At 47.4% G+C, this 21,268-nt stretch overlaps 1 protein-coding gene across 1 annotated transcript in view; it reads left to right on the top strand.

The window, feature by feature from the left end:
* Positions 1-1,729: 1,729 nt before the first annotated feature.
* MAMLD1 (mastermind like domain containing 1) overlaps positions 1,730-21,268 on the top strand; it is a 122,391-nt gene continuing 102,852 nt past the window's right edge. Inside the window, exon 1 of the mRNA XM_054996930.1 lies at positions 1,730-1,999. Coding sequence (XP_054852905.1) covers positions 1,946-1,999 — 54 coding nt within the window. The 5' untranslated portion in view covers positions 1,730-1,945. The remainder of the gene's footprint in view (positions 2,000-21,268) is intronic.

The raw sequence follows: 21,268 nt of genomic DNA, 5'->3' as shown, positions 1-21,268 counted from the left end.
CCCTTCCGAGCCCTGAGACCCCCTTCCAGGAAACAAGATGCAGTATAGGAGCCCCATGGCGCAGAGTGGTAAGCCGCAGTACTGCAGCCCAAGCTCTGCTCACAACCTGAGTTCGATCCTGGCAGAAGCCGGGTTCAAATAACCGGCTCAAGGTTGACTCAGCCTTCCATCCTTCCGAGGTTGGTAAAATGAATACCCAGTTTCCTGGGGGTAAAGTGTAGATGACTGGGGAAGGCAATGGCAAACCACCCCGTAACAAAAACGTCATGATGCGATGTCCCCCCATGGGTCAGTAATGACTCAGTGCTTGCACCTTTACTTTACCTTAGCAGTGCAAGATTCAGGTCCAGTGGCACCTTAAAGACCAAGGTAAGAACTTTCAAAAGTCAGAGCTTCCTTCATCAGACAGAAAATCAAAGTGCTCTGAGTCTCAGAAGTTCGTATCTTGGACATCCAGTTGGTCTTTAAGGTTCTACTGGACCCAAATGTTGCTCTTTTACTACAGGACGTCACAACTCCCCACCTGAAACTATCTTCTTAGCAGTGCAGTCAGCGAAGGAGGATTTGTAGCCTTTGAAAGCAAATGTACTAACAAGCCCTTAGGGGAGGCGATGAACGAGGTTATGTTCAGGGTGCATGCAGCCGAGGCTGTTTTCTCCCTTCGCAGCCTATGAGATGCGGGCGAAAGTTGTGCCACTTGCAGGAGGCGATTTGAATATCCAGCCCAAGCCCCACCCTCCCTCTGGCGAGCAAACCATTCAGAAATCCCCCCCCCCGGTGGCACGCGTGTATCGCAGCCGGAAAAAGCATCCAGCGTGTTTTTGGCAGCTGCCTGTCTAAACAGCCCTGCACCGCAGGAGGCAGAAGGGACACAGTGTACTCCCCTGTCTTGTTAGTAACCTGGATTCACCTAGGCGGCTGCGGCGAGGGAAGCCAGGGCTCGTCTGCGTTTCATGCCGAAGATGCGCGCCAGCCAGACGGGCGAGCTCGGGGGAAGCGGCCCGGGCAGCCCAAACGGGCTGTCAAGCGACTGGGGCGGCGGGCGATCCCGCATTCTTTGCGCGTCTCCGTCGAGCCGCTTTGCTCTATTTCCCGCCCCAGTTACGCCGAGAGGTGCCACCTTTTTTTTTTTGCCTCTCCTGCTCCTCTGGCAGTAACACGGGGGTTGAAATAAAGCTCAAGGGAAACTTTTTCCGACGTAGTTTCGGGTGGGCAGACCCGTGTGGGTCAGCAGTAGAATAGCAAGATTCGGGTCCAGTAGCACTTTAAAGACCCACTAGATTTCCAGGGTAGGAAGCAAGCTTTAACTCTCGAATCGTCATACCCTGGAAAGGTCTCTGAGATGCTACTGGACCCGAATCTTGCTTTTCCCGGCGTGGAAACAAGTTCGAGAGGACAAGTGTCCCCTCAAAAAAAATACGCCTGGGAGCGTTGAATGCACAAAAAAAGGACGGTAGCAATCCGAAGTGAAACTACGTCGCTTCCCCGCCGCCCGCGTGTTCAATCCGCCCTTCCCACGTTACGAGGGTCTCCGGCGCCGCGCCTTCGGGTGACGGGAGGCTGGGCGTGCGCCTTCCCCTTTAAGGCTGGAGTTCGGGCCGGGCGTCCGTGTGAGCGAGCGAGCGAGTTGTGTCTCCTCCTCTCCGAGTGACACAGCACTTCGATATGCCCTATCAGTAACTTCAAGCCCGCAAACTCCACCTTCGAAGAGAGGAAACTGTGGGTTGAGGGCAATGTAGTGAGCGAATCGAGACAGGCAGTGAATCATTAGCAAACTGCAACGCCAGGATGAACTTGTCGGCAACCTAAAAGGAAGGGGGGAGGGAAGCGCGGCGAGAGGCTTGCTTTTGCCTTTTTTCCCCCCACCCGTTTTCTCTTGGCGCTGCTGGGTTTTGTCCGAGACGGTCAAACTGGATGTAAAAAGCTGGTGGGTCGCCAGTCCAAGATGCTTCTGGTTTCCCCGCGGGTAGAAGCACCACGCATGGAGCCGCATATTCCGGTAAGTACGAGTCAGACTTGCTGGGGAGGGGGGGACGCGGTCCTGGCCCCGGATCCGTTTGCGGTTCGTTCGAGTTCAGCCCGAGGGACGCGCTCCGGTCGGGGGCCCGAAGTTCCCGGGCTGGGCAGGCGCTTCCCTTCGCCCTCCCCCGCGCCGTCCCTCGCTGAGTTTTATTGTACATTTCAAAGGCAGTGGGAAGGGGGCGGCTGGGAGAGCGCGTGGGGCGGGGGGGCTTTTGGATTTTGGCGGAGACTGGGTGGGAAGCGCCTGCACGCCTTGCGCCGGCTCGCCCGGTCGTCGGGCTTTGGGGGAATCTCTCGGCGGCGTGTGTATTTAAAATGGTGGTGGATCAAGGTGATTTCTCGCCGTCGTGTGGCTTGTTAGGAGAGAGCGAGCAGGACAAGCTGGCGTGCTCGTGGAATAAGATCGCTTCCGAGGAAGACAGACAAAAGTGCAACACCCCCCCCTCTTTTTTTGGCTGGGGATCTGGCTGAGCAGCAGCTGCCGCTGACGGAGCGGGGGGGCTAGGGGCTTCATCTCCCGTCCCCCTCCGAGGTTGCCGCTCGCGTCCCGGAATAGTTTTGTTCCTCCGGCAAACGCAACTAGGAGCTCGACCTGCACATCTCCGCCGGCCGCCTTGGCGAGGCAAGCGGCGCACGAACGAAGACGCTCCTCCCCCTTCTTCCCCGCCCCCCCCCCGCCAAGATCGCCCCTGGCTCGCTGGCACAAAGCCGCGATGATAAATACAAAACGATGCTTTTACTGGGATCGGGGGCGGGGGGGGAGAGAAAATGCGCATTAGGGTTGCCGTTCCGGCATCGTTCAAAAATGTGTCTCGGAATCGAGTCTGGAAAGGAAGTAGCTGCTGTCTGATTCCCGTTTTTTTAAATGTTTAAATATCCTAGATTAAATGCTGACTGCACAGAAGACTTAATAGGATTAGAAAACTGCCAATACGCTCAGTCCTAGGCGCTGTCGTGGTATCCCTGGGTAAACAGAACCGTGCAGGAAGGCTTGTTCTAGCCTAATTACGCGGGGGGGGAGGTGCTTTTCTTTAAACTTAGATCAAACAGATAAAGGGGGGCAACGATGTTACTTAAAGGTCTCTCCTTTGGGGTGGTGCTAAAGAAACTGCTGATAGGTGGGGACTTAGAAAGAATATTCATTCACTATTTTTTTAAAAGCTAGTGTCAGATGGTAAAGTGCAGAACGCCTATTTGGGGGGGGGGGGGAGTTCACTGTACACCAGGATAGTTTTATCTTCTCGCTAACTCCTTTCTTTCTGCTGCTGCCATTCCCAGGATTCAACTTGTAAATTCTTTGGGGCAGAGACCTTTTTGAAATTTACATTAATCTACAAATGGGATATAGACTAATAATAAATGTCCTGGAGAAAACCAAGCTGGCAAAGCAATGCCGTATTTTCAATTTGGGGTTTTGGGGGGGGGGCGGGAGTTGTGATATGTAGCCTGCTGAAGCGTTCTGTGTGACGAGAAAGCTAGTTTCTAACATTTAGACATGAATTGATCCAAATGCTTGCACTGCCTTTGGCGGCCTTCTGGCGAGTCCCTTTTCTATTTTTTCTCCTTAAATCCACCCATGCTGACTCACTTTTTAAAAAGTATTTTGATTTCTCACCCTGTGATTAAGAGGCGAGGTGGAAGGAGCCACTTTGCGGGGTAAACAAGCAGTTTGTTGTTGCCTGGCCTCGACAGCTCTCTCCCTTGTTAACCCAGAGGAGGAGGAGGAGCAGATGATGGTGGTGGTGGCGGTGGCTGCCACTGCTGCCGTGTTTGGTTGATTAATTATCAGGATCTCTCTTCCTTCTCCTTTTGGTGTTGTTTGACCCCTTCTAAATTAACTCACCACCCCAGTTGCTGGGACCCCCCCCTCTACTGGAGACTGCGGGGGATGGGAGGTGGATTTGTTTGGGTGGCCTTTGGCTGGTAGTTACTCTTATATTCCCAGGCTGTGCAGCATGCTTTTGTTATGGGTTTACTAAAAGGGTGTGGGGGGGAGATTCTGTAACCAGGGAGATTAGGGGGAGGGTATTCCTGCTCCCAAGGGGGGAGGAGGAGGAGGCTGGCAGCTCCCCTTGCAAGAAATTGGCTGGCGCTTTCTTTTCGTCTGCTTCTCCTTCTTCCTGGAATAATAAATTTAAAAGCTGCTTTCTCTCTCTCTCTCTCTCTCTCTCTCTCTCTCTCTCTCTCTCTCTCTCTCTCTCTCTCTCTCTCTCTCTCTCTCTCTCTCTCTCTGTTATTCTCCCCCAGCAGGCTGAAGCCAGGAAGGGAGGGGAGGAGAGATGGCACAGCGTCTGCAAAAGATCCTGGCGTTAGTAACAGGAGATTAATAGGTTGCAGGGGAGTCTCTGTTGCCATCTAGCATCATCCGCTCTCTGTGTTTCCCATCTCTGCAATTTGCAAAGGCTCTCAGGGGCTACTCCCCCCTCTCTGCCAGTAGAATAAGGCAAGAGCCTTTTCGCTTCTGCAAAGATGCTGCACGGAGTAGCCTCCCTTCTAGCAGGAGGGGTTGGGCATGACCTTTGAACTGAGCCCCTCTGTGGTTCAGCGTTTAATGCTTTCCTTCTTTTATTTTTATTATTTTTACTTCATTTATTCCCCACCTTTCTCCCCATGGGGCACCCAAAGCAGTATTTTTCCACCCACCTCAGAGGATTGATTGTTGTTGTGGGGATCATGATAACATACTTTGTAAACTGCTCTGAGTGGGTGTTGTCATCCTGAAAAGCGGTATATAAATCAAATGCTATTATTATTATTATTATTATTATTATTATTATTATTGGAATTATCCAAAACACAGTCAACAATAAGCAGAGGTCACATTATTATTGATTGGCTTTGCTAAGCTGATACAAGTTGTTGTTATATTCCTCCTAACAAACCCTGCGAGTTAGAGCAGGCTGACAGTGTGTGAGTTGCCCAAGGTCACTTCTATGGCAGATCAGGGAATTGAACCTGGGCCGCCTGAGTCCATCACTCTAGCCACTCCACAACAACAGGTTTTGCGTGTTTGTTGGGTGTGCTGCCTGCTTAAGTGAGTGCATGCTACTGTGGGGCAGGTGGATGGAATTGTGCACTTGTGCTTGCCGACCTGCAGCTTCTGACATAATTTGATTTAGGCTCTTCTCCTTTTTTTTGGTTCCTCCCTTCTGAATTTCTCAAGCAAGAAGTGCCAAGGATGAAGGCCGCTTGAAAGTCTCTCTTCATACCGCAAGTCCAAGGCATGTGGTGCTTGCGAGAAAGAGAAGGCCAAGAAGAAGAAAAAAGACTGACTTCTGTCCCAAAGGCCTTGCAGCTTAAATTGGCTCGCTCTGGCTTCCTTTGCTTAGCAGGCTAAGCTCAGACGTGGGGTGGTTGGCCGCGGTCCCTCATGGTGAAGCAACAGTGCTCTGCTTACACCCAAAGGCACTATCTTTGGCATGCTAGTTTTGCTGGGCGTCAAATCCTGAGTTGGGAAATGGGTTTGAGCCTTGGTGAATAGTGATTATTCAAGACGCATGCTTCACTCTCTCTGGAAGGCGGTTCTCACGCTCCATTCTGTCACTCCCAAGGCTGCTGGAGGATGCGGTGCTCCAGTTCTTTTTCTGCAGAGGTGTGTGAGTGGGCAGGAAAGGAGCTACTTTTTCTTTTCCTGCTGGCCCTACTGGCAGAGGGGCTGGATTGCCTTGGACCACAAAATACACTCTGTCTAGCCTGAAATTGTCGGTCACAGCCCCGATGAGTAAAAGCTCAGCCCGGGAGGCGGCTTCCCCACAATCACCCTCAAAAGTATCCCTTCTGTTCCATCCTGCATGGTTCCCTGCCACCTCCCTGTTCCCCCATCAAACAGGCTATTCCTCCCCCTCCCCAAACACTGTGAAAACTGTTTCTTCAAAGAGATCTGCTTGTGGTGTGCAGAACAGGAGGAGAAAGTGTGCTGTTTAGTCCTGGCTGATCTTCTCTGCCCTACAAGTACTACTCATGTGTGTGGGAATAGAAATTACACAGTCAGGCTGTTTCCCTGAAAACCTGGACCTTTCAGCTAGTGATGAGTTAAGTAGAGCAACTCGATGAGAGAAAATACATAATTTACTTATTATATAATTCTCTTGTGTTTCTATATTTGGCTCTTTCATCCCTGGTTAATTCCTAAAGCGTTTCAGTTTTGGAGGTCTTATGCTTGCGGGTAAATTGACCAGTAAAACCCTAAGGGGACTTTAGGTGGGAGCGTCCTGATAGTTGAAGAAAATTTGTGGTTGGGCATTTGTGTGTGTGTGGAACTGCAGATCTGTACCTGAGCACTTCTAACAGATTGCCTGGTGTTATCAAACAATGGTGTGTGGGCCAGCGTGTGTTCAAGTTGTCTTTAGAAGTGCGGAAAAAGATGTGGAATTTGGTATTGGCTACAGAATTCAGCATCTTGAATATGTATGTTTTAAAAAACATTTCCTTTGAAAAAGCAGGTCTCTAGCTGTTCGGGCAGCAAAGGAAGGCTTCAAACTATGTGGGCAACACCTGGTGACAGGGCACCTGAGGGCTACAAGGAGGGCCAAAGAAGGGATGCCAGCAGGGAAAGGCAAGAGTTGAGCAAAAGAGACAATTAGTTGTGGCCTAGTCATTCAGTTATTTTTAAAAATTAATTTATGTATTAAAAATATTTATACCGCACCTTTCCTCCTGGCTCAAGGCACCTGCAGTGACTCCACTGTAAGGTGACTCCTCTTAGATTGGTGACAATTCCTATGAATGCTCTGGTGTGCTTATGGCATGAGTTAAGATGGCACCTTGCCACTTCCTGGAAGTTGGGTTGAGCCGGATTGGTGAGGTGGCTGAGAATGTCCATCTGGATTCTTGACATATAGTCACACAGGTATGTTGGAGAGTTTGCCATTTGCTCTGGCAGTTGCTTCATTTGGTGGCCTTGCCAAATCGAAATGGTCATACGTCACAGCTCTTAGGTAATACAGCTGCAGAATCCATCTAAGATCACTCTATGTGCCAGGCAATTTTAGATGTAGCAGTTTGCCTTATGGGTCCAGAAGTCTTCATTCAGCCTCTGTGAATAGCTGTAGGAAGAAGCTTGAAGTGGTGTACCGATCTCTTGCTTGGTATAGTAGCCTGCTAAACATACAAGATTTATCATACAGCAAGTGTTACTACATAGGCCAATTGAAATTGAAGCCAGACTTCTACAAATAGGCCCTCTGGTGTGCGGCACCTCAGTGCAAGATCTATCTATCTTCCTATAATATAAGCAACTGTGCAAAGAAACCTGAACATTCTTATCCGATTTCCTTTATCCCATGTTCTCCAAGACATAGGCTGATTCCGCACATGTTGGATAATGCATTTTCAATGCACTTTATCAATTGTTTGAGGTGGATTGTTTGTCCTGCACATGAAAAAATCCGTTCCAAATGATCTTTAAAGAGGATTGGAAGTGCATTATCCAACGTGTGCGGAATCAGCCATAGACATTCAGATAAATGGGAAATCTGGATAAGTAGCAGTGAGGTTTCATATGTACCACCCTGATATTTATATAGTATCTTTTTATCCTACACTTCCCTTAAGGATCTCTGCAACGTCCGTGGCTCTTGCTCATTTTATCATCACAACAACCCAGTGAGGCATGTTAGAATAACACAGAATGACTGGCCTAAGGTCTCCCAGCAAGCTTCCATGGCAGCCTGGAGATCTGAACCTGGGTTTCCCAGATCCTATTCCAACACTAACTGCTACACCACACTGGCTCTGAGCACATGAAGCTACATTGTTAGTTATCACTTAATGATGATCAAAGCGCAGTGCTGGAGCCCAAAGTGTGAGCTGAAGAGATGGTAACTTGCTTAGAGCTGGCCAAAGGAACTCCTGGCTATCCAGACCAGTCGAAACACCTCCAGTTTTCTCTTTGGTGGGGGCACTCAGGTTATGCTTTTTACTGTAATATATTATAATACTGCTCAGAGCAATTCACAAACACAAGAAAAGGTGCAATACAAATCTATAAATAAATATTCAGCACATAAAGAACTTGCTAATCCTCATGGATCAGAAAACTAAAAGTCCCCCCCTCCTTATAACTAGATGGATTGCCATGTGTCTCCTACAAAGTGCCACTGAACAGAATATGAGCAAATCGCAAATCAAGTGCAAAACACAGGCTCCCTCCTTTCTCTTCTCCCTCTCTTTGTGCTTCCCTTCTGGAGCAAGATTATTGGAAACTAAAACTGCTGATGTAAAAGATGGAACATATGGTGCCTCCATACGAGAGAGTGTGCTGAAATGGCCTTGAACCTGCCCGACTGACCAGCTGTTTATTGCCAGGCAGTGCAGCTAATCAGCTCTTCCCCTTAAAGAAACATCTCTCTTTTCTTCCTTGAGATGCTCTGGAGTTTGCATACTAAAGAGTGTGCTCTCAGTAGGAAGGAAAAGTAATGGTGTGGGGTGTGGGGCTTTAGCAATGATACTTCCCTTTCCCTTGAATATACATGTGTGCTTTCCAGGCACATGGACGTCTTTGATGTGGGCAAGTCTTGTGTTTTTGTGTGTGATTCCGGAGGAGCTACTTACAAGGGTATACAGCATACAGACTGTGAGGAAGTTAAACTGTTGTGAGGAGTCTTGATTGTATTGTTCTCTTCTCAAAAGAAGTTTTATTATCTCCTGACTTACTTCACCTCTTAACGCTGTGTGTCCCAGGGAATGTGATGGTAAAATCTAGGGCATGTGGCTTGTGCATGCCTTGAGAAAACACTTGCTCAAACACTTGTGAGCACTTACGAAGTGAGAGGAAAGCAAGAGCAAAAAAGAAGCCAAACCCTCTCCGTTTTGGCAGTTACCTCTTTTGGTTCTCCATATGTTGTGGGGAGGGGGAAAACTATTTAGGAAAAGATGCTTCTGGTTGGAAGGCAAGAGGAGGGGGAAAAAGTGACAAGGAAATTCCATGTTAGGAAAGCATTAGCAAAGGGCGACTTCTAATGTTTTCCTGCCACTGACGTTGATGGTGACACAGTTGTGTGGGCTGAAACGGGAACGTCACCAAGCTTTTAAACTCAACCAGGAAGTAGTCTGTTGCTCAGGGATGAAAAACAAATATATCTTCTGCTAGTTGAAGTTAACAGCTTCTCCCTGGTGAGGGGAAGGTTGTTTCATGTGCAACACAGAGCAATCTTGTGTTTCTCTCACCACTACTGTTCCCCCCCTCTCTCTGCCCCACCCCCCAGCACACACATGCACTTTAAAAAATGAAACCTTTCTAGTTATGATTTTGGTTTGGAAAGGAAAAGAAACTCCAGTTTGACATCAGAGAAAGAAAGTGCGGGAGGAGAATGTGCCTGGTAAAAACACCCTAATTCTCCTGTATCTGCTGAAAGAGGAAATGCAGTTATATGGTGCTTGAGAGATTTAATTGATTTCATTGTAGCGCAAGCTTTCATAAGCAGCAGCCTATTTTACCAAATGCAAGAATCCTTGAAATCTGAGCCTCGCTTACCCAACTGCCACATTGACAGAAAAAGTGAAGAAATATGTTTAAAATGAAGAGTGGGACTAGGAACTCGAGTAATACAAAAACAGGATGGAACCCATGTTTGGCACCCAAATTCCCTCTGCCCAATTTCCGTCCCATTTCAGACACTCCCAAGGCACTCTGTTCATATTTGTCTTACAGGATTTTTAGTCACCACAACTGCTGTCAGAATTTGGTTCTGGTGGCAGTTGGCGCTATCTCATCCCCTTCTATACCAGATCTTGTGTCGAATGGCTACAGTACTGTGCTGATGCTTGCCAGATTCTCCAGTGCGAGCTCTTCCTCCCACCCCTCATTTTTATGATGTAGAGGTCACATTGGGTCACTGAAAATGAAAGGGACTATCGGTCATGTGCACCCAATTCAGCCCCTGGGACTTTTCTGAGGTCTACTTCGTGCATGACTGTCCCTCTATGCCAGAGCCTTGCTGGTGGCAAGATGGAAACACTCACTTGAATTGTACTTCCTGTATTACAGGATGGAGTTTTCTGAGCTCATGTGAAGGAGACTAGTCTATGATGCAGCCCTGAGTTGGGATGTGAACACTGTCATGTTCTAAGAAACTGTCCCATTATAAGGCAAAGTGAGGCATTCTGCTCAGGGAGACAATTTGCGGCACTAGGGTGGCTAAGTGGGAGGGATTTTATGTGATAAAATCTGCTAGGAGTCAGTGGGGTTTTTCTAGGAAAACCCAGATTCCATCCACTTTGGTGGAGAGAAGAGGCTGGGTTGATCAGGCTCGGATCACCATTGAAGCAACCCAGGGAATCTGTGGGAGTGCCATGGGAGAGTAGGCAACAGGTGTGGCTTGCACCTGTCGCTGCCTCCGGGCCTGCCTCTCCAGTGGGCAGCTCTACAGCCCATTCAGCCGGAATATCATGACTGGGGACAGATCATGTACTTCCCCTCCATTTGGGCTGCTGCCACCCAAAGCTGGTGGGAGTACATGGCAGCAGGTGTCACTCCACCCCTTATCTTGAAGTCACATGGCAGCAGCATGAGTGCGGGTTTGTGTGCCTGCTTCCATGCTCTCCCACTGCTTGGGGTGGCATGAGTTGAACCAGTAGTGGTGCAGGTTCTTTTTCTGCCTTGGAAATCAGAATGTCATGAGCTGGCTCTACTTTTTCTAGGTTCCCCAATAGACATTCCCCAATAGACATCACCAGCTTTGTTCGTGAATTGTTGTGGTGCAGGAATAGCCAGTTAAAAACTGGTGTGTCTCATTTGTCAGCTCTATAGGAGAATATTGGGAGGTGGCATCTCCATGTAGAGCTGGCTGTTTGAATGGACTGCTTTTGCAGGTACTTGAATTTGTCTCAAGTGTGCACTGATTACTGTTGGCAGAAAGCAATTGCTGCCTTGGAAAAGAAAGTTTCCTATAGGTGCTTGTTTGAAATCCTTTGAGAAATTTGCCAATTTTTGTGTCCAAAAACATCAGTGAACTGAAGTTATAAACACAAGCAGAAATGAAGGAAGTCCCACCTCTGAATCATCCAGTGGGCACTGGATATTCATCCAGTTCCCAGTAGTGCCCACCTATGCAACAGTAAGTGTCTGGTTTGAAGCTAATTCGCTCATTGGGAGAGGTCCTGAATTAAAAGGCAAATGAAATTATTACCATTCTTTCCTCTCTTGGCCTTTTCAGAGTTGCCAGTAATGCAAAAGTACGCAGGGCAAGGTGCTTGTAAGTTACGATCTGTTGCCAACCAGTCTTGGTCTCCAAGTAGAGAGTTAAATCTGTTCAAACGAGAGTGTGGCATCCTTCCAAGGACTTTTCTTTATACCTGACAGATTTGCCACTCGCTTATTTAAAGAATGATTAATAATGTATATAGCTAATTTCTTCCTTTGCTGCCCCCTTTCCCAATATGACCCGCCACTTTGGGGAAAAATGTATTTCACACTGACGGATTTGTGTGTCCAAGGCTGTGCGTCAAACTATTTTATATCAATATTGATTTTTTTTTAAAGGGGGGTTATGTTATAAAGAGGGAGTTTTTATCCCCCTGAGCTCTTGGGCAATTATCTCAGTGCCATAAATGTTGATACGCACATAATGGATGTAACTAAAAAATCTCCTTATCCAAGCAGAAAAGGCTGGGTGTTTGTTGGAGCAGACAGAATGCTGAGTGTGAATAGACAAACCCATATGTCGTTGGTGAAAGAGATAAATGATGGACGAACAGGAGTTGGTTACTATGGATCAGCACAATGCAACCAATTCCCGTCATACCCCTCTCTTAATAATATACCCGCTCCAGTGCCATTGACGGGTAACCTAGGTAGCACCAGCCAACTGTAAGCTTTTTAAAAACTCTTCTTAAAAAAAAAATACTTGAAGCACAGGCAGCTGGGAAGTTCTCCTGCACATGTCTGTTTTGCAAAAGCCTTGTGCAACTTCATTTCAACGAGGCTTGTGTGGGTGAACTTCCCAGGAGTTGCGATGTTGAGTCCAAAAGACAAGCAACTTTATTCTGCTTGGTAGTAAATTTTGATAGAGAGTTCGTATGGAAAGTTGTTTGAGGCTTGAATGTATGGAGGAACCTGCAGCAGTATCCTGATGAAGAGCTGTGTCTTGGTGGTTAAATCCCAGCAAGGACTTTAGCTTGTCTAAAAATAAAATTGTTCAAACCAAATTGTATGTAGATTGCGGGGAGGGGGTCCTGTTCTTGCAGCCTTTATTGTGATATGAGAACAAAGGGATGTTTCTGGGCAAGTCCTAAAACTGTTAAACTTCAGTGGACTGGTGTGTCTTTACATTCCTGTAAAACTGCCGATACATTGATAAGGGAGGAAGCTGAAAAGCAATTAGTCCCGCATGTGGTTTGATAGCTAGTTCCTTTATTATATTCAGGGGAGAAGAGTGAACTTGGGTTAAGTGCTTTTAAGTACCAAGAAGAGCTAAATACTCCGGTCTCAGATTTCCAGCATCCATGCTTTTGTAAAAATAGGGAGAATTTATGCCGCCTCTAATTGGTCAGGGTAGCTTGTGGAATGTTATGAGACTTATACTATCTTTCCATCAAGATAATCAAAGTGGCTTACAACTTAGAATAAAAAGGTAAAGGTAGTCCCCCTGTGCAAGCACCGAGTCATTACTGACCCATGGGGGGACGTCGCATCATGACGTCTTAGGATATTAAATGGCTAAACAATAAATAGCAGAAAGTGCCTCAGGCCATTTTTTTTCTGTCAGTAGTTGAGAGGAATTCCTTGGCCCGGGAGTCTCTTGTCTTCTCCTCAGGGCATGAAGGTCATTCATTAACCCTCCAATGAGCTGCCTCTGCTAGTTGCTCTGAGCCCATAGTAGATCCTTTAGGAGCTGATGCTATGAGTCCCTTTTTTAGGACTTCTCTCTCTTTAGAACACCTGTTGTGTGAAAGGCCTTCTTCACATACAAGAGAGAAGCATAAATCACATTTGTGCCCCTCTCCCATCTTTGCCATCTCTCTCATGCAGACTGTAAATGCTCTGCTCTGGGGTCAGGCCGTTGTTGAGTTGGGTATTGTCCCTTAAGATGACCTATAATGGCCTGTGAGGTAAGGGAGCTATAAATGATTTGGTAAAGTCCAGCTGGCCAGGAGGATGCAACAGCAGTGGTTACAAAAAACTCCCATCCTAGTCCACCACTTGCCTTTTGAAGGGAGGGCATCGCAGCACAAAAGTCTGTAGATCTGCACAGGGCTTTTTTTTCTGGGAAAAGAGGTGGTGGAACTCAGTGGGTTGCCCTCAGAGAAAATAGTCACATGGCTGGAGCCCCCCCCCCCCGATCTCCAGACAGAGGGGAGTTTAGATTGCCCTCCGCGCCGCTCACCTCTGTCTGGAGATCAGGGGGCGGGGCCACCAGCCATGTGACCATTTTCAAGAGGTTCCGGAACTCCGTTCCCCTGCGTTCCCCCTGAAAAAAAGCCCTGGATCTGCAAAAGGGAGAGCCAAGTAGTCTGGATGGCCCACGTTAACCCCATCTCATCAGATCTCAGAAGCTGAGCTCCGGTTAGTGCTTGGATGGGAGACCGCTGTAGAAGTCCCGGGTTGCTATGCAGAGGCAGGCCACCTTTGTTCACCTTGAAAACCCTCTAGGGTTGCTATGAGTCAGCTGCATCTTCATGGCACTTTACACATCAAGCGGTGCAAGAGCTGATCTGTGAAAGCCAGCTTGGCTGAGGGTGAGGTTCATCAATTCTGTGTGCCAGCAAGGCTCTTCTGTATGGCTTTCCCTGTATATCCAACTTTCAATTTGTACTTGCTGAACGACATTGTACCCATTTCTCCTTGCAAGTCCCACTGCTGTTAGAAATAAGTTGTTTTTAGGGAGTGCTGGCCTGTGCACAAACTGCCCCTGTGACTGCTGAGAGTGACAGTATGGTTTTGTTTGTTGGTTTAAACACCCCAACAAAGCAGTGATGAGCCGCCCAGAAATAAAACAGGAACCTTAAATGTTGTTTGTTTATAGTCCACCTTTCTCACTGAAACTTAAGGCAAATCACAACAAGTGTAAGTCAATACGATCAACAATTGAGTATGCATTGCAGAACGTTAAGAAGACCACCACAGAGAATGCGTGTGTACAGGTAGCTGTTGATTTAGCCCATTTGCAGGGTGGCTTCTGCAGAAGGCCCTGTTCAGATGAGTGAAGCTGCCATGGCAGAACATGTCAAAGGAAGGGGCCATATTCCAGGCTATGCTGAGTCTGTTGAAGGCATTTTTTTGCAGCTGCATTAACTTGTTTTTCAAGCAGGAGCTCTGGATCCACCAAGGCTGTTTTCACACACCTGTAACCCTCCAGAAAATCACGCAAAACTCACAGCACGACGGTGTCTTCATAGCGCGATTTCCCATCATGATCCCATTTAATGGTGTGATTTCTGAGGTCATTGCACTATTAAATGGGATCATGATGGGAAAGCGCGCTAGGAAGACGCCGTCGTGCCATGAGTTTTGTGTGATTTTCCAGAGGGTTACAGGCGTGTGAAAATGGCCCAAGTCTGCAAGGTACCTAGGCCAGAACTCTTGCATTGTTTGCAGTCTGAAGTCTTGCACCCTGGTATCCTCTACTGCTTTGCAAAGAATCGTGGTGTGCCCCTCTTAAACAATGCAGTTGCTTAGGACAGCACAATACCATGGGCTGTGCTGGCCCAGCTCAATTTCCCAATAAGAAGATAGGGTGAAATAAGCATTAGTTACAATTTGGGTGTCTGTCATTGGCATAATAGAAGTATATCTACCCAGGTCGCCATATAAGAACTTTAGGAAGAGAAAGGAGAGCAAGGCTGCAGAATTGCTTTGCCTGGGGGGTCTACAGCTCTGGAATAATAGGGAGAAATCTTTTCAGGTGAAATGAGTTTGCTAAGTCTTTGCTTGGAGCATGTTATCATAGCGATTGACCTCTTCCAGGTCTTGCACATCAAAACAACAAAATGTGGAGCAGCAAATTAACTGCCCATGTGGCGACCAGATCTGAAAACAAAGCTTCTGATAAAGGTTCCAAATCCTCCAGACCTAAAAATTAATTATTCCGTTCTGAAGTGGGCTTGAATAAGATGCGCCTTGCCCAGAGGCACCCAGGAGTTTTCATTACTGAGGGAAGGGTGGGGGGTTAAACCGACATCTCCTGTTCTTCAGATCCATCTGCCCTCCCAAAGCACAACCCAGCTGAGGCCATTGAGATTAGTTAGTGGCAGGAAATCTGGACTACTCATAAGGCTCTTTCCTGCCACTCTGGTGTCACCTCTGCAGTCATTTCCCAGAGACCTGTCGAGGTGATTGCTAATCTATACTTCCCCAAGATGAGCCATAGCAATCACTCTTTTTTTTATTTTTAAGGGTACTTGAGCTGGTGCTTCTTAAACAAGATGTCTAGCCTCTCTTGTTTTATCAACAAACAGACTTTTGTGACCAACTAGTGATAAATCTAGTACTTCTGATGGTTCTTTACAAGCCCTTCTGGTTGCCAGAAAGTACTATACAAAAAATTGGCAGCTTTAGTGATTAAAGTAGTATTTATCCAAATACAGCCTTCAGTCTACCCTGGAGCATTAATGCCATTTCGGCATTATGCAGAAAAATAAATGTGTGCTGCAATGTCAGGTGGAGTCCTGTGTGGTAGTTGAGACTACTTTGCTTTTTTCTCCTTGATTTGTTTTTCTGAAAATCTATTTGTTGACCTCCGCTCTGCCATCCCCTGTGCTGTTCAGGGTGAAAAGAGACAGCTGGAAGTTCAGTCTGTTGCAGGCATGAGAGGGATTACCTCCACAGGGGAGGGTGTTTGCCTGTTGTGGGGTGAGCCACAGCGGGGGCAGCTATTAGCACTGTAAAAGTCTCGATTGCTCTCTCTCTTACCTTCAGAGGTGATGCGCAAAACAAGTGCGAGGGAAGAAATGGGAGCTCTTTTGCCTTCTGTTTTCATTTTTAAGTTCTCAGGGCTTCTGTTGCTCTTGAAGGACAAAACACTTAATTGTGGGTTTTTCTTGCTAATTATGGCTGAGTGTTACAGCTAAACCTGAAACCTTTTATCTCTGCTTCTGTAGCTTCTCTGCTTTGTGAAATGGCAAACAGGTCTTGCTGGCACCTCCTTAGAGGCATGTTAAACCTTGGTTCCCTGGGTGTTTGGGGGCCTTTTTCAGAAGTGAGGTTTGAGTGGGGTTAAGTATCACATCTGTACTAGGCCTCTGTTCAAGTTCACAACTGGATGGGGTATGAGGCAGTAATAGTATGAGCAGCAAAGCAGAAGGTGCCTTACATCCTGGTGAAAAGGATTGTCTTCCTAAATTCTCTTATACTGAGTGGAGCAACTTGACCATCTCTAAATCTGCTAGGGTTGCCACCAGGTCCAGGTTGGGAAATTCCTGGAGATTTGGGGGGTGGGGCCTGGAGAGGACAGGGTTTGGGGAGGGGAGGGGCCTCAGAATGATATAATGCCATAGAGTCCACCCTCCAAAGCAGCCATTTTCTCCAGGGGAACTGATCTCTGTCACCTGGAGATCAGTTGTAATTCCGGGAGATCTCCAGACACCACCTGGAGGCTTCCCTGTTGCCTCCTTTTATCCCTGTGGGCTTTCAACTAGAGAAACCGGGGATAGAACTTAGGACACGATGCACTTCCAAGTTGTGGTCCCTTCCCTTTCTGATTTTTGGCACATAGTTTCTGCTACTCCTTGCCATAATGAACCAAGCTTGACTTCATATAAGTCCATTAACCAGCATTTAGTCTCTTTACTTGGAAGCGATTTGTGTGACCTCCATCAGCCAAAACCAAACTAAACCTCACGTTTAATAAAATTTTGGCCCTCAGTCCTCCAGCAATTCCCAAGGTCATAGATAGCTAGACTATCAATAAGAATTGGCCTAACGTTAACAATTCCCAATCAGTGTCAGGAAGAAGATGGGGGAAAGAGGGTTGCATTAGAAACTGTGGGCTGGTCAGTTCTTTCATAAAGTCATTATTGACTGTAAATAAATGTGTGATGGTTTTTTCATGCACATGTTTGGAGATCTTGGTCGAATCCACATTCACCCATTACCCGCATGTTTATCGGATATCTTCCGTTTGCCTCCAATCCGTGATTTTTTCCTCTTCGTTCACATCCCTGCTTCCAATCCGCCTTTCTCGCGCGTACCTCCGGTCACACGGCCGCTCGAAAACTGCTTTTTTGGGCAGGACCTTTTTTCCCCGCCCATTTTTTAAAAAATTTTTTGAGCTCACTTTTCCGTTATTTCGATCTTGTGTTATAAAGAAACATCATTGAAGATAATGATGCCTCTCTTTCCCCCACTGACAGCACTGATGGCTCTTCCGTTTCTTTTTTGGAAATTTTGAAGCATGCGGGAAGCTTTCGTGGGCATTTCCTATGCAGGACAGTTCAGTGCTCGAATTTTACTGAAGTTTCACAAAGCCAAGCTTTGGGCGGGTTCAGGCTGGTCAGTCACTTTGGATGAAGAGGCTGGTTTGAAAGGTGGTTTGAAAGGTGCAGTTTGAAAGGCTGGTTTGAAAGGTGTGGGTTGCATGTCTGTGCGAGTGGAGCGTGCCGAGACGCCACCCAGCCGTCCGCTCCCCCTTCCCCCCTCTCCAAGACTGGAGCGGCAGCGCCTGCGGGGTCAAGCCGGCTTGGTGGCCAGAGGGCCGTTTACCCCAAGGGGGGAAGGCTGCGCCCCCTCCCCTCCCGCGGACCGCCGCGCTGATGGGCGACCTCGCAGGGGCAGGCGCCCCGTGAGCTGGGCCTCTGCGTGGCGAGCGCCTGAGCCGGAGCGCCCACAGTGGAGAGGGCGCCTCACAGCGCAGCGCAGCACTGGCTCACTGCAGAGAGAGGCTTGGAGGGACGCGGCTGTCTCCTCGGCCGGCATCCCCGGCCCGCCGCCACCCGCTTCTCTAGGCAGCAGTTTTTAAAATCCCTGTTCGTCTTCAGCCTCCCTCCGCGGATGTGCCAGCCCACGGGCCAAGCCACCTTTGCTGTCCCGGCAGCCCCCGCAAGCCCCGCCGTTCGGCTCAGCCGGGGATGCCTCGGCCAGTCCCTTCTCCGCTCTGAGCCGGGAGCCTCCAGCTGCGCCCAGGCTTCGACTCGGTCTGCCGGGCACCTTCTTGACCCCGGCGGGAGAGGAGGCGAGCGATGAGCCCGCCGGCTTCCCAGCGCCTCCAGCCCTGCCGCTGAGGCGGCCCTCGGCAGCGACTGTTTTCTTTATTTTGAATGATTGATTCACTGTAATTTCGATATTACAGTAATATAAAATAAAAAAATAAAAAACAGTTAAAAAGGAAGTTTCGCGAGTCCGTTCTGAGGATGGATTCACCCCAAAATGATTTTTCAAACTACCAGATTTGATTCAGAAACAGCATAATCAATAAATCCAATGCTATGAAGTCAAAAACAGTCTTTTGCAGACTACGGAGCACTTGCAAGTTGAATCAGCCAATAGGAACTCTCGGAACGGCCGGAGAGACAGGAAGGGGGGTGGTTTTTAAAAAAACCGCGTAAATTGCGCATTGGACCATTCACGGCCACCGTGAAACTCCCGTTGAAAAACTGTGACCACATATTCGGGAGAAATGCGAATGAAATGCGTCTGTTTAATGAGGTAATGTGACCGGCACTCGGGATTGCGGGGAGAATGCGGGGAAAACGCGGAAAAAAAGAAGTAATGTGGATTTGGCCCTTGTCTGCTACTTTTATTTTGTCCCATTTTAAGTGGAGAATATTTGTAGCACTACTATGTACTAAATGTTTAAGGAAAGGTGACTCCTCACAGATGACACCTGCTCTTGGAAATGTTGCAACACTTCCTGTATTCTCCAGGACAGGAGGGACAAGACTGTACTTATAATTTAAAAAGTGGAACCAGAAAGACAGCTGTCTAATTATAGGTGTGTGACATCATTGTCACTGTTCTTGTATCTCTCTTGTGTGCTTCTATTGATGTTCAAGCACTGGTCACTTGACATTCAGAGGTTCTTGCCTCAGTGATTCCCCCCTCCCCCACAGCTCTTGTTCTAAGATGGCTGCTCTCATACTTTCTACCTCAAGGGTACACTTTCCACATGAGGTTGCCTCTTGAGCACTTCACAGACTCCAGTCACAGAGGGGATTGTGGGGAGTGTTCTAAGGGGGCACACTTGGTTCATGTGGAGTATGTGGCCAGGACTGTCAGCCTCACCTTTGATGTATTCAAGGGCAGCTAACACTCCCCTTTGGTTACATCTTGCAGAGGATGGTCATAATAATGGTAAAACTGTCTTGTGGAAGTTGTCAGCCATTACTTCTTCAAGGAGCCCGCTAAGCCTCTAAAGAACCCCAAAGCATGGCTTGAAGAACAGGGATCTAGAATGATAACCCCTATCTATACAAACAACAAATTTCAGGATGTTTCAGTCTCGTTGGATAATTCGCATGTTCCCATAGGCCCTCTGAAACCTACTCACCAGGTTGGATCAAAGGTGAGTTGAGATCCTGAGCTCAGCAAAGTCTTTTGACTCTCCCCACTCATCTCAACCTCCACTTCACCTCTTAAACATGTGCACAGATTAGAGATGGAAGTGAGTTCAAGCATCATTAACCCCGGATAACTGATTGTGTAAATGGGCCCCTGGTGGCCATAAGTGTTTAGGCAACTTGCTTAGCTTACTGGGCTACATTAGAAAGCAGGTAAGTGCACTGCTCATCTACATGTTTAGATGCATTTAATTGCTGTCGCTCTTGAACTGTTCTCAAAACTTCAAGCTATAAATGCTAAATATATTCAGTTGTTTCTGTGTTCTTATCCAACTTCACCTCCCCATCCTTGAAACTGTAAGGCATGATGAAAATATGACCCAATGCTGGTATCGCATGTGACACTCTGAACCCTATTAATTGTCCTTCTTTTAACCTGCATTCTTGTTTCCATTTTCTACCCAGTTTTTGTATTTCTCTTTCTGTTTTATATTTAGAGTCATCAGAGCTAGAGGCATACTTTTAAAAAACAATTTATAGTTAGGTAGGGTTGCCAGCTCCAAGTTAGGAAATCCCTGGAGATCTGGGGGGTGAAACCTGGAGAAAGTGGGTTTTGGGGAGGGAAAGGACCTTGGCATGACATAATTCCATAGAGTCCACCCCCCAAAGTAGCCATTTTCTCCTGATGAACTGATCTCTGTGGCCTGGAGACCAGTGGTAATCCCGGGGGAGTGCCAGCCATTACCTGGAGGCTGGCAACCCTATAGTTAGGCCACTTGGGAGGCTACCAAGCCATCCATGCCCAAGGCCACGCCGAAGTATTTCAGGAGGGCTGCATATGGTTTCTACCAATGGCTTCCTATGCCAAGTTACACCCTTTTAACTCCATTGCCCTTAATAGAATTAAGAGGATGTAACTCTGCTTAGGATGCCATTGCAAGACTCCAGCCTCTGCCATAGCACTACTTGAAAAACGGACAGCAGCTCCAAGTTGTTGATCCGCAGTTTCCTGGGCCTTGAGACAATTGCACTGCGCTGCAGCTTGAATAGTCAAGGAGGCCTCCATGTTGATATTGGGTGCCTGAAGCCTTCCCCGTGATGCTTACATCTTGGTTCTTTTGTGTTAAGATTGACAAAGTGCATTACAACTGCAATGGGCTTTGTGTCTAATTCTGCAAGACTGGTGAGCTTCGCGCAATGCTTTGTGCAGAGGTCCAGGATTTACTAAGCTGCTTGTCTGTCGGGGATTAATTTAGCCTCTAATTACTACGTTTTCTTCACAGTTTGCTACACATGAGCATGTTATAACAAAAGCACAATGAGGGGTGCAGGCTGATTTAGCCATGGCTCTGGAATTTAATTTAGGGGATACAAAGTCAAATCTGACATACTTGGTGCTGCTAATATATTTGCACTGATATTAGAATTCAAGGATATAATCTTGTTTTCTAACGATACAGCACCAGTAGGGTAAATCATGCTGTTAGCTGTAGCCACAGGCTTGGCTTTTCTGGGGTTTTTTTCGTGCTTGATGGAAAAACAGTTAATGAGAAGATGCCATTTTGTTTCCGTCCGGTTAACAGTTCAGGATGACTATTTAAAGCTGTGTCACAGTTACTCCCGTCAGAGTTCTTTCTTATTTCGCTGGTGTTTCTTCCTGACCGAAAGGAGATTAGCTCTCTCTCATTTTCAAAGCAAAGCATTTTTGATATGTTTATAGAAGGCTGCAGATATAGTGATAAGGAGCTTCAGACTGTTAAAAAAGGCCTCATTGTATAATGAACCATGTTGGATTTTGTGTGTGTGTGTGTGTGTG

This window comes from Eublepharis macularius, chromosome 13 (genome assembly GCF_028583425.1).
Source record: "Eublepharis macularius isolate TG4126 chromosome 13, MPM_Emac_v1.0, whole genome shotgun sequence".
Taxonomy (NCBI): Eukaryota; Metazoa; Chordata; class Lepidosauria; order Squamata; family Eublepharidae; genus Eublepharis; species Eublepharis macularius.
Note: the sequence above shows the minus strand (reverse complement) of the source record. Positions and strands in the feature narration are given on the sequence as shown.